General features: G+C 44.0%; 1 protein-coding gene across 2 annotated transcripts; it reads right to left on the bottom strand.

Annotated features, from left to right (window-relative positions):
• Positions 1-766: 766 nt before the first annotated feature.
• LOC113219535 (NAD-dependent protein deacylase sirtuin-5, mitochondrial) lies at positions 767-10,764 on the bottom strand. Of its 2 annotated transcripts, XM_026453429.2 has the most exons (6): positions 10,470-10,756; positions 6,956-7,043; positions 5,563-5,616; positions 3,444-3,567; positions 1,671-1,786; positions 767-1,539 (listed from the first exon to the last, which is right to left on the bottom strand). In XM_026453429.2, exons 1-6 carry the CDS (start codon positions 10,618-10,620, stop codon positions 1,500-1,502), a joined length of 573 nt encoding a protein of 190 aa, XP_026309214.1. In that variant the 5' UTR covers positions 10,621-10,756; the 3' UTR covers positions 767-1,499. The 2 variants fall into 2 exon arrangements, with proteins under 2 accessions (XP_026309214.1, XP_026309215.1); XM_026453430.2 differs by having other exon boundaries at positions 767-1,786; positions 10,470-10,764.
• Between the last annotated feature and the right edge of the window lie 477 nt (positions 10,765-11,241).

Below are 11,241 nucleotides of genomic sequence, written 5' to 3'. Positions count from 1 at the left end.
TGTTTTATTGTTCTGTTTTGTTTTCTACTGGACTCTCAATTCTATTCCACTGATCCTATATATCTATCCTATGCCAGTGCCACACTGTCTTGATTACTGCAACTTTGTAGTAAGGTTTTTTTTTTCTTTTGATGGAGTTTTGCTCTTGTTGCCCAGGCTGGAGTGCAATGGCACAATCTTGGCTCACCGCAACCTCCACCTCCTGGGTTCAAGTGATTCTCTTGCCTCAGCCTCCCAAGTAGCTAGGATTACAGGCATGTGCCACCATGCCCAGCTAATATGTAGTAAGTTTTGAAATTGGGAAGTATGAATTCTCCAACTTCAGTTTTCATTTTGTTTGGGCTATTTTGGGTCACTTGCATTTTCATATGAATTTTAGAGTAATCTTTTCAATTAATTGTTGTAAAAAGCCAGTTGTGATTTTGATAAGGACTGAGTTGATTGAGCCCATAGATCAATTTGGGGAGCATTGCCATCTTAATCATATTAAGTTGTCCAATCCATGAACATTGGATATGTTTCCATTCATTTAGGCCTTCTTTATTTCTTTCAACAATGTTCTGTAGTTTTCAAAGTATAAGTTTAGCATAGGAGGCAATTTTTTTTAAGGCTATCTTCTTAGTTCCTACTACTCACACACAAATGAAGAACTACGGATCAAGAACACCGGCTGTAGCTGATCAAAAGGAAACATGGAAAAGAAGAGGCCCAGAGCCCGTTCACTCACCTCAGGAGGGGCCTACTTAAGTGTCTGTGGCCCCTTTTCTTTTTTCCTTTTTTTAAAAAATCCCAGCAAAGACTTGAAGAGAGGTTCCTATCCTGGCTGCACACTGGAATCACCTAGGAAGCTTATCAAAATGATGATGTCTGGGCTGCAACTCAGAGCAATGACACTGAAATTTCATGAAGTGGCCCCCAGGCATCAGCATTTTTAAAATATGCAGCCAAGGTTGGAAACTGCTGATTAAAGTAACGACAAGATGTTTCAATGACGTTTTCTATTTTATTCATTTATATTCATTTACTACTTATTTATATTCTAACTTATTCAAAAGGAATTAACTAGATGGACAAGAATAAGAAGTAAAGGCAAAAAAAAGGTTGGAGTGAGAAAAAAGACAGAAGGGTGAAGACATAAAACAGACCCAGGAATAAGACTAAAAATGCATACTATGACAATCTATACTTCCCACCCAAACTTGAGAAGCAGGATCAGTATCAAAATATGGCCACAGATACAGATAACCTTGGCGATTAGACCAAAGGGGAATCTGTCAGGTGGCCTCTCAGTGAGAACGGCAGGTGATGAGGTTCTGCAAGGGCGTCTCCCAGGCTGACTTGCAGAGCATCTGGGTAACCTACAACTAAAGGCCATCGCTAAGTCTAGCTTAAAAATGTAAGGGAAAGCAAAGCCTAAGGAATCAAAGAAGAGCTTTCAAAATGTGAACAAACAAAAGTCCCACAGCAGATGTCATGTACAATGACAGAGCTACCCTACCTTAGTCTACAGTGAATGATTTTGTTCTTCCATAAAAGCAACTGCAGATCAAACAGAAAAACACAAACCCTGTGTCTTTTTTAAAAATTAGAGGAGTAGGTCAACTATGTTTAGATGACCATGTCTGTACCTGCCTCCCACATCGCCCTCTCCCATCAGGGTATCCCAGTACCTGAATCTGTTCGTAGCTGGGGTGCTCTCCGTATTAAATTCAGCCACTGGCACGCCCCTGGCAGCCACTTGTGGGGCAAACATGGCTGCTGGGTACACCACAGAGGAAGTGCCCACCTACAAGACAAGCACACGGAGATGGACAAACAGCCACACGACAAGAAGAAGGAACATTTTTTCAGAAAACCTTACACAAACTCAGGTAGGTCTGTGGTTGCAGGTGTAAGAAAAGCCAAACGGGATGGGATAAAACAGGGTGTCCAAGGGATGAGGGAAAGTGAAGAGGTGTCCTTTGATCAATCACTAGAATCGACAAGAATATGTGACATGAAAAGGAGAGTTAACAGAAGAGTGACTTAGAAGTGACTCAACATGTTTTGGGTGTAGTTCTAGTTTTCTTTCTGCTTTAAAGTTAAGCAAATGATCCATAACTTTTTAAAACATATTTTCTTTTTGTTAAAGGTAGAAAATACAAAGAAAAAATACATATATCATCAATAATTTTACTCCAAGATAACCACTGTTAACATTTTCATGTATGTCCTCTTAGGTTCTCGCTCATAAATATTTGCTTATAAACATTCTTTGCAGGGATGGGAAGCGCATGACTGTTTTGTAAACCAGCTTTTCTCATTTAACAATCCATCATCAACAGTGATACTATACTCGACAGTGGAAAGCATTCTTTAAATACTGGCTGAATGAATACGCACCACAAGAAAGTGCTTCTGCTTTTAAAGACGTGTCAAGAAAAATTTGAAATATGCATACAATCTGTCCAATTAATCCCACTTTTAGGAAATGTGTCTTAAGGAAATCATTTGAAGAGCATGCTAAGATTTCTATCTAAGGATATATACGATATCAGATTAAAATATCAAAATTTGAAATAGCCCAAATGTCTTACAGTAGAGAATTAGCTAAATATATAATTCCCTATCCATATAAAACACCATACAGTCAATTGAAAGATGGTATTGATTTAGATGTACTGATATGGAATATGCTAAGTGAACTGCTGCGTGAATAAAGTAGTTTCAAAACAGAACATGTGTCATGAAGTCAGTTTTGAATTTTAATTAATACATGTACATCTGCATAAGAAAATGTTGAGACCAGAGGTGGGCAAACTTATTCTGAAAAGGACCATACAGTAAATTTTTCAGGCTTTGTGGCCATTCAGTCTCTGTCACAAGTACTCAACTCTGCCACTGTAGTTTGAAAGTAGTCATAGTGTGTGGAAGAATGAGTGCGGCTGAGTTCCAATAAAACTTTATTTACAAAAACATGTAGCAGGCCCAATTTGGCCTAAAGGCTGCTGTTTGCTCACTCCTGGTCTAGAAGAAAATATACTAAACTGCTAACGGTAACTATTTCTGATTAGTAGAACTATGGGCGATTTCTAATTTCCTCTTTATAATGTGATAATTTTTGCATGTTCTCAATTAAATTTAATCATAAGCATGTATTATTTTAAAAACCAATAGCATGTTCTTTTCTTTTTTCTTTGGTGGGGCTGGGGGAGAAGGCTTTGAGATGCCCAAGACATGCATGGTTTCCTATTTTAATATAAATTCTTATTCATAGTTTCTCAGTTTTTCTATAGGATACCACAAAGACCTCTCAACATACATTTTAAGGAAAGGAAGAAAGGGAGGGAGGAGAGAAGGCAGGAAGGAAAGCAGCAAGGGAGGGAGGAAGGAAAAGAGGAGGGGGGAAGGAAAAAATAACAAAATCCAGTCCTGTCTTGGGGTTAGGGAAAGCCGTGACCCACCACTAGACATAAATCACAGTGGGCGAGCTCTTTGTCGACCTCCTCCAGAATGGCAGGATCCAGGTTTTCTCCGAACCACACGACGTGAGGGCGCAGCAAGCCTCCGCAGCCTGCTTCTTCACACCTGGAAGAACGGGATCCTTGAGCCAACCCCGAGCAAAGTCTGCCCACTGGACCGGAGGGAGGCCACGGGCTACCCCAAACCCAGCAAGTCCCGATGGTTTACCTCTGATGCCTCTTATTCCCTACACCCTCCTCCCAGCCTATATAAACTTGCCTTGCATGTGAAGCATCAGGTTTAATGGTCCTTTTTTTTTTTTTTTTGAGACGGAGTCTTGCTGTGCTGCCCAGGCTGGAGTGCAGTGGGGTGGTCTGGACTCACTGCAAGCTCCGCCTCCCGGGTTCAAACGATTCACCTGCCTCAGCCTCCCGAGTAGCTGGGACTACAGGCGCGTACGACCATACCCGGCTAATTTTTATATTTTTAGTAGAGACAGGGTTTCACTATGTTGGCCAGGCTGGTCTCGAACTCCTGATCTCATGATATGCCTGCCTCGGCCTCCCAAAGTGCTGGGATGACAGGCCTGAGCCACCGCGCCCTCCTGAACTGTCTTTGTTTTTTATCTTGTCTCTATGTACTTGATGTTTCAGCTAAGCTTTCCCGGTTCCTTCATTATGCTCACACTTGTGCTCACAGCCTCCAGCCCTGGGAGTCATACTGGACTCAGACTTGCCTCCCACCCCAAGCATCCCCTAATTTCATCGATGACCTTTCATGTGCTCTCAGGTTCACGTCTCTCTGGCCCCCTATGTAGTCAGCTTTCCTGTATCCATTACTACAAATGTCTTTCTTTCACTCCCTCCTTCCTCAGGGTCACCTTCTACACACCTCCTAAAATCATCCCTCACACACCATTTTCATCATAGTAATCTCCTGCATCATAGAAGTCCTCCAGGTCTCCCTATTCCTTCAGAAGAAAACTTTAATATTTAGCAATTAAAACCCTCATAAGGAAAATTAAAAAGGTTCTGTGGTTAAATAAGTCAGTAAAGCATTAACATACATTTTATAACCACTTTTTAGAAGGCAGCAATGTGGAATAAATACTCTGAAAAGTCCTGCAGTAGAGCAAACATATTTTAACTTTGTTTAGTCTAACGTTTCTGTATTTATTTGAATGCCTAACATGTTTTCTTCAAGTAATGTCTCTCAACGTAACATTAAACTAATGTTCTATGAAACACTTTTAGAAGTCCTGTTTTATTTTACCTTAAAAACACTCTAATCCATCCAGGCGCAGTGGCTCATGCCTGTAATCCCAGCATGTTGGGAGGCCGAGGTGGGTGGATCACCTGACATCAAGAGCTCGAGACCGGCCTGGCCAACATGGCAAAACCTCGTCTCTACTAAAAACACAAAAAATAGCCAGGTGTGGTGGCAGGCGCCTGTAATCCCAGCTACTCGGGAGGCTGAGGCAGGAGAATCACTTGAACCCGGGAGGCGGAGATGACAGTGAGCCAAGATCGCGCCACTGCACTCCAGCCTGGGCAACAGAGTGAGATTCCATCTCAAAAAAACAAACAAACAAAAAAACAAAAAAAAAACCCACAACAAAAAAACTTCTGATCCAATTACAGATTATAGAAGTGCTGTTTTAATGTCTAGTTTTGAAAAACTGGCGTAAAAATCTTCCTTTTTTTTTTTAATCTATGAACATTCTGTTTGGTCCTGTAACCTCTCCTATTCAGGTCCTTTCATTGCCTCGTTAACCATGGATTAATAATGCCAGTGATGTTATTTGACCATTATAGGTCAGCCCATCTGCTTTCTGTGCACTGGGTAACCACCTGTCACACAACAGCTTCAGAAACTTTCCCGACCTCAAATGATCCCGCCAGAACACAGAGCAACAAGGGGTTGGTTGGAAAGAAATCATTCTTTTCATCCTAATTTGCTTCATCCTTTGTCCTTTCACTTTTGGTCTCAGAGGTCAAGGCTGGTTTTTACATTTGTGCATTTGATTTAAGAGGCATCTTGCTAAATACATGTTTAGATTTTGATGTCTATTTTTTTCTTTGTAACCTGGAACACTAGTACAAATCAGAGTTTTTTACCCACCGGGGAAGTTTCTCAACTGGGATGCTGGCATCTTGAGTCCCAGGTTCTGGAGCACTGAAGTAAATAATAATAGAAAAGAAAGACTGTTATTGGCATAATAAAAAATAAAGAAACAACATAACTCAGTTTGTATATTTGCCTGGTAGTATGTGGTATAAAACTCCTAATTAATACATGCTCACTTGGAAGGGCATTAGAAGGAAGGACCCCAAGTCATTAATTACCAGTGGTACTGGGCATAGTGGCTCATGCCTGTAATCCCAGCATTTGGTGAGGCCAGAGTGGGAGGATGCTTGAGGCCAGAAGATCAAGACCAGCCTGCGCAATATAGTGAGACTGCATTTCTACCAGAAATACAAAAATTAGCTCAGTGTGGTGGTGCATGCCTATAGTCCTAGCTACTCGGGAGGCTAAGGCAGGAGGATTGCTTGAGCCCAGGAGTTGGAGGCTGCAGTAAGGTGTGATTGTGCCACTGTACTCCAGCCTGGGAAACAGAGCAAGACTCTGTCTGTTAAAAAAAAAAAAATCACCAGTGGTTGCACTGCCAGTGAGAGAATTCGTGTGTGGGGAGGCTGGAGTAGCTGGGTGTGCTAAGAAGAAACTTCATGTTTACCTTTATACATCATCATCATTTGTATCGTCTGCAGTGACATTATACATTCCTTGTATAACTTACACTGTTTTGAAATGGAATTTTCCTCAATATTGTGTCTACCCTCAAATGTTTTCCTCATTGTAATAATAGTGCATGTTCATCATAGAAATTAATTCTGATATAAAGAAGAAATTAAAAATTACCCATAATCCCTCCACTCCTGATATTCCTTGTTAATATTTTGTTATATTTTCTTCTAGTCTTTTAACTATATGCAGATATACAAACTCATGTGTGTATAAATTCAGGATCATGTGGTTTTCACTTAACACTGTAAGTTGTGAGCAAAATATTTCTTTTATCACAAGGCTATATATATATATATATTTTTTGAGACAGGGTCTCCCTGTCACCCAGGCTGTAGTGCGGTGGCATGATCTCAGCTCACTGCAGCCTCGACTTCCCAGGCTCAAATAACCCTCCCACTTCAGCCTCTCTAGTAGCTGGGACTACAGGCATATGCGACCACACCCAGCTAATTTTTTTTTTTTTTTTTATAGAGACAGGTTTCTCACTATGTTACCCAGGCTGATCTTGAACTCCTGAACTCAAGCAATCTTCCCACCTTGTAACCCCAAAGTGCTGGGATTACAGGCATGAGCCACCGCACCCAGCCTTGTATTTAGTCTTATTTCTCATATTCATGGGAATCTTTGATGAATGTTCAATTTCCTCACATTTATGTCCGACCTAAAGGAGAAAACAACATATACTTATTCTGTAGTGTGGTATAATTACCCTTTTCCTGATAAAGCTGGACAAATTGGACTCTTGTAATTCTCAGCCACAATGCCACAAGAGGTACATCGAGTTTTAAATAAGCTACCTGAAAAATACATATGAAGCAAATCCAGAATTTAGTCTAATCAAGAGCAATCGTCTCCACGTCTGAAAGGGTGTAAGATACTTCAATTTCCACACTTCATTTCATCTTCTGGTCTCACCCAGTTACCCAGGCTGGAGTGTAGTAGTATGATCATAGCTCACTGCAGCTTCCAACTCCTGGGCTCGAGCGATCCTCCCACCTTTGCCTCCTGAGCAGCTGGGCCTATAGGTGTGCACTGCCACACTGAGCCATACTTCATTTTAGCAAATGGGCCTACCCTAGCTTTCATGGGAAACAGAGGCACGCAGTACTCTTAAGCCAGTCAAGAACATATGCCCTCAAGGACTTTATAATCTGGAGGAAAATAACTAACTCCATGACTAACGTGCCATCAGATGACCTTGGAGTGGTGTTCAAGTGGGCAGAAGTGGCCAATAGGGTAGAGGGAGCTCAACCTGAATCTAAGGACATGATTTATTGATATGACTGATAAAGGTTCAATGGCATGGGATATGTTTACAAAATCTTAACTTCGATTTCAGAAAGCTTGAATCTTTTATACAAAAGCATCTCAATCAATAAGTAATCAACTACTAAGTGAAAAAAGTAACTGTTAATACTAACGACCACTTATCGAGCTGAAGCAATCATGGGGGCCACAGTTTATGAAATGGGTACCAGGCACCTGGTACTGTGCAGAGCACTTTCAACCACAGTGGACACGCGCTGCTCCGTTCTGCCCCCGAGTCCTTCTTTGGGGAGCACCATCCCTGCTCTCTCGCGTGCTGAGCCAATAGGGCTGTGGGTCACATCCCAAATACAAGTTCGGCCACATGCTCCACACAGCCCCCATGTGGGGCCCAGCCCTCTGCAGTCGTGTTTGGTCAGATGGGTGGGCGTGTGGACCAAGCAAGCCCACCCAGAGGTTTATTTTCTGAGCAGGTGGCTGAGCTGGAGAGCCTGGAGCCATCGGAGGCACTCTCCCCTGGCATGTGGAGGCAGATCAATTGCAGAAGGAGAAGGGAGGCCACCTCAAAGAGTGAATAAAGCTGAGAGAAGGAGGGGGCCAGGGGCCAGGAGGAAAGATGACATAAGCTGCACCCCTAGGCTCCTCGGTTTTGTGAGCCAATAAACCTGCTTTGTCAGTTTGAGTATAGATATTTTTCCCCATTTTCACATCTCTGAAATTCAGATGTGTCCTGCAATTGCTACTGGCCAGATGTGAGTGTGACATCACCATCATGCTTGCACAGACTTGCTGAAGGAGAACACTGAAAAGTAGGGTGACTTGGTTGTTACTCTCCATGGCCTGACCAGGCAGATTCAGCCCCTGGATCCTTCCACCAACAAACCATTCAAGGGCCGCTTCAGGAGGGAAAGCGAGTTGTGGCTGTTGTCTACAGTCTTTCCACTGATGCCTTTTGGTAAGGGCACGTCAGGCCCAATAGCGAACCTGCGGAAGGTGTGCCAGGAGCTTGGATGAGAATCGCAGCTCTAACAGAGGGGCATTCTCTCAGGAAAGGCTGCACCATCCATCTCCTGAGGCACAGAGCATGAAACTGCACGGAAAACACAGACATCCATGCTCTGAGTCACTCAGAATTCAGAAAAGCTAGATAATGAGAAATATTTGGACTATTTTATTATACTCATTTTAACAAGCTCTCTAAGTATAAAATAACAATTCTAAGGGATAATAAAATAGTATATCATGGTTTAGGCAGATTATATTCTAAATGCCACATTAAAAACACGATGCATCTTAAAACACCCTTCATCAGACTGAAGATGCCATTGATTTTTTTTTAACCTAAGTTAGAAGAGAGTTCTCATTATTTGAAACTAAAAAGTCCTGACTAACACACATATATGATCTTATTTAATCCTTACAATTCTGTAAGATAGGCATTGTCATCTCGGTTTTATGCTGAAGACATAGGCCACATTCTGACATTGCAGGGAAATGAGCAGAGGCACGTGGAAAGTGGCTCAGACCCAGTAGATGTAGGTACCAAAAAGATGCTCAGTTAATAGGTAGCTGGCTGTTCCTGGCAAACAAAAGAGAGGCAGAGTCGAAATGAGTAATGCCTCGCTTTCCTTATCAGGGTGACCTAAGTGAAAGCAGGCAGCTTTACCACACACACGCAAAAACAAACATCCCCACTGGTGCACTGCCTCTGGAAATGCTACACTTAGAAATGCATTCTTGGCTGACACAGCGGCTCATGCCTGTAATCCCAAAACTTTGGGAGGCTGAGGAAGGAAGATTGCTTGAGGTCAAGAGTTCGAGACCAGCCTGGACAACATGGTGAGACACTGTCTCCACAAAAATTTAAAATATTATCTGGGCATGGTGGCATGTGCTTGTAGTCCCAGCTACTCTGGAGGCCAAGGTGGGAGGATGCCTTAAGGCCAGGAGTTCAAGGCTGCAATGAGCTATGATGGAGCTACTGCACCCCAGCCTGGGCAAGAGTGAAACCCCGTCGCTAAAAAAAGTAAATTAATTAATTAAATAAAATTAAGAGAAATAAATGCTTAAATAATATGAAATGCATTCCTTGAATCTGAATGCACACTCTTTAAATGCAAATGGCCTTGGGAGAAACCCTAGTTTGCCCATTATGACTGTGGACAGCGGGATGTATTAGACTTGTGGTGAGAGCAAAGAAGGGAGGAACCAGAAGACAAGAGTGAAGGAGTGAGGGGTCACCCAGGACAGAGGAAGGAGCCCACAGGGACCCCAGACAAACTCCACCGACATCATAGGCTTGGTGGGTTTGGTGCAGTGTCCAGCACTGAGCTGGCAGCTCCCTGAGGCTCCAGGGCAGGGCAGAAGCGCAGCCTCAGTGGGGAGTGCCCACCAGGATGAAGGGAGAGTGACAGGAGACCCCAAGATGCTGCCGTCTGCCCCTGCCCAATCCTGCTCAAGCCCTGGCTGTCCAATGAGCCAGGCCTCCTGTTCCTCGGCTCATTGAGGCCGTTGTCTCACAGCACCGTGCCCCTCCACAGAGGAAGGGGTCATGCAGCTGTGCACCCCAGTGTTCCTCCAGTAGCACACCAGCCACCTGGGCTCATGGGAAAATGCAGATTCTGATTCAGTGGGTCCTATGGGGCCTGAGATTCCGCATTTCTAACAAGTTCTTGGGGGACACCGAATGTCGCTGGCTCTCAGACCACACTGAGCAGCGAGGATGCAGGAACTGCTAAGTGAATAATGCTATGGGTCAGAGACTCCTCCCATGGCTAAAGGGAGCTGCCCAGGTGCCACGGGGCACTAACATGTCTCCAAAGGAAATGCCACAACATCCTACGGGAACAGGATGGGTGTCCAGCAGGGAGGGAGGGAAGGCACCAGGGGTGATGCTGACATGGCAGGACAGGTGTTTTAAAGCTGGTTCCTTGAACATGAGGCTGGGGGTCTCTCACCATGGATCTCCAGAAGGTTCTTGGTGCCAGCCTTGCGGTGCAGCTCATCGATGTTCTGGGTGATGACCACGACTCGCCGGCCCTGCTTACCCAGCCGGGTCTCACATTCGGCTATGGCGCGGTGCCCGGCGTTGGGCTCCTTGCTCCCCATGACCTCGCGCCGGTAGTGGTAGAACTCCCACACCCGGGACGGGTTGTGGGCAAAGGCCAGGGGAGTCGCCAAGTCCTGGGGGTGGGAGAGGAGGCGGGAGTGAGGCAGGCAGGGGCAGCCAGGATGCTGAACTCTGGGGCACAGGCCCTTCCTCCCTAAGGCAGAGATAGGCAGCGTCAGGAGGGTGCAGGCTGGAGATGGCAGCACTAGGTTCAAACAACATGGCAGATGCCAGGCAGGGCCTGGGTACCAGCCTACGTCCCCATCCTGGGACTGCCCAGGGACCTTGGAGAAATCAGTCAATTTCCTTAGTGACAAAGCAGGGATGATACAACCTGTCCCATTTATCTCCCAAGTAAGCTGTGAAGATGAAGTAAAGTAATATGCAGGAAGGTATTTTGGGTCGAATCCCCTTTTTCATGGAGCCCTAAAACATATGAAGTGGATCTCATTTTGACCTACACCCAGGGAAAACATGAAATGCAAAATGCCCATTGAAGTCTAATGACCATGGTTGAGAAACTCAGTTTTGATAACTATAGCTATGGCTATACACACACACATACAACTACATACATCTACATCCACACACATCTACACACATACAACTAAACACATACA

This window comes from Piliocolobus tephrosceles, unplaced genomic scaffold (assembly GCF_002776525.5).
Source record: "Piliocolobus tephrosceles isolate RC106 unplaced genomic scaffold, ASM277652v3 unscaffolded_43820, whole genome shotgun sequence".
Taxonomy (NCBI): Eukaryota; Metazoa; Chordata; class Mammalia; order Primates; family Cercopithecidae; genus Piliocolobus; species Piliocolobus tephrosceles.
Note: the sequence above shows the minus strand (reverse complement) of the source record. Positions and strands in the feature narration are given on the sequence as shown.

Excerpts from the sequence above, each read along its gene's own strand:
- LOC113219535 (XM_026453430.2), bottom strand. The coding sequence starts at position 10,620 with ATGGGGAGCAAGGAGCCCAACGCCGGGCACCGCGCCATAGCCGAATGT. Across the intron at positions 5,617-6,955 it reads CCAGCTTTATCAGGAAAAGG|TGCTCCAGAACCTGGGACTC; the intron begins GTAATTATACCA and ends TATTTACTTCAG. Across the intron at positions 3,568-5,562 it reads CCAGTTGAGAAACTTCCCCG|GTGTGAAGAAGCAGGCTGCG; the intron begins GTGGGTAAAAAA and ends CCGTTCTTCCAG.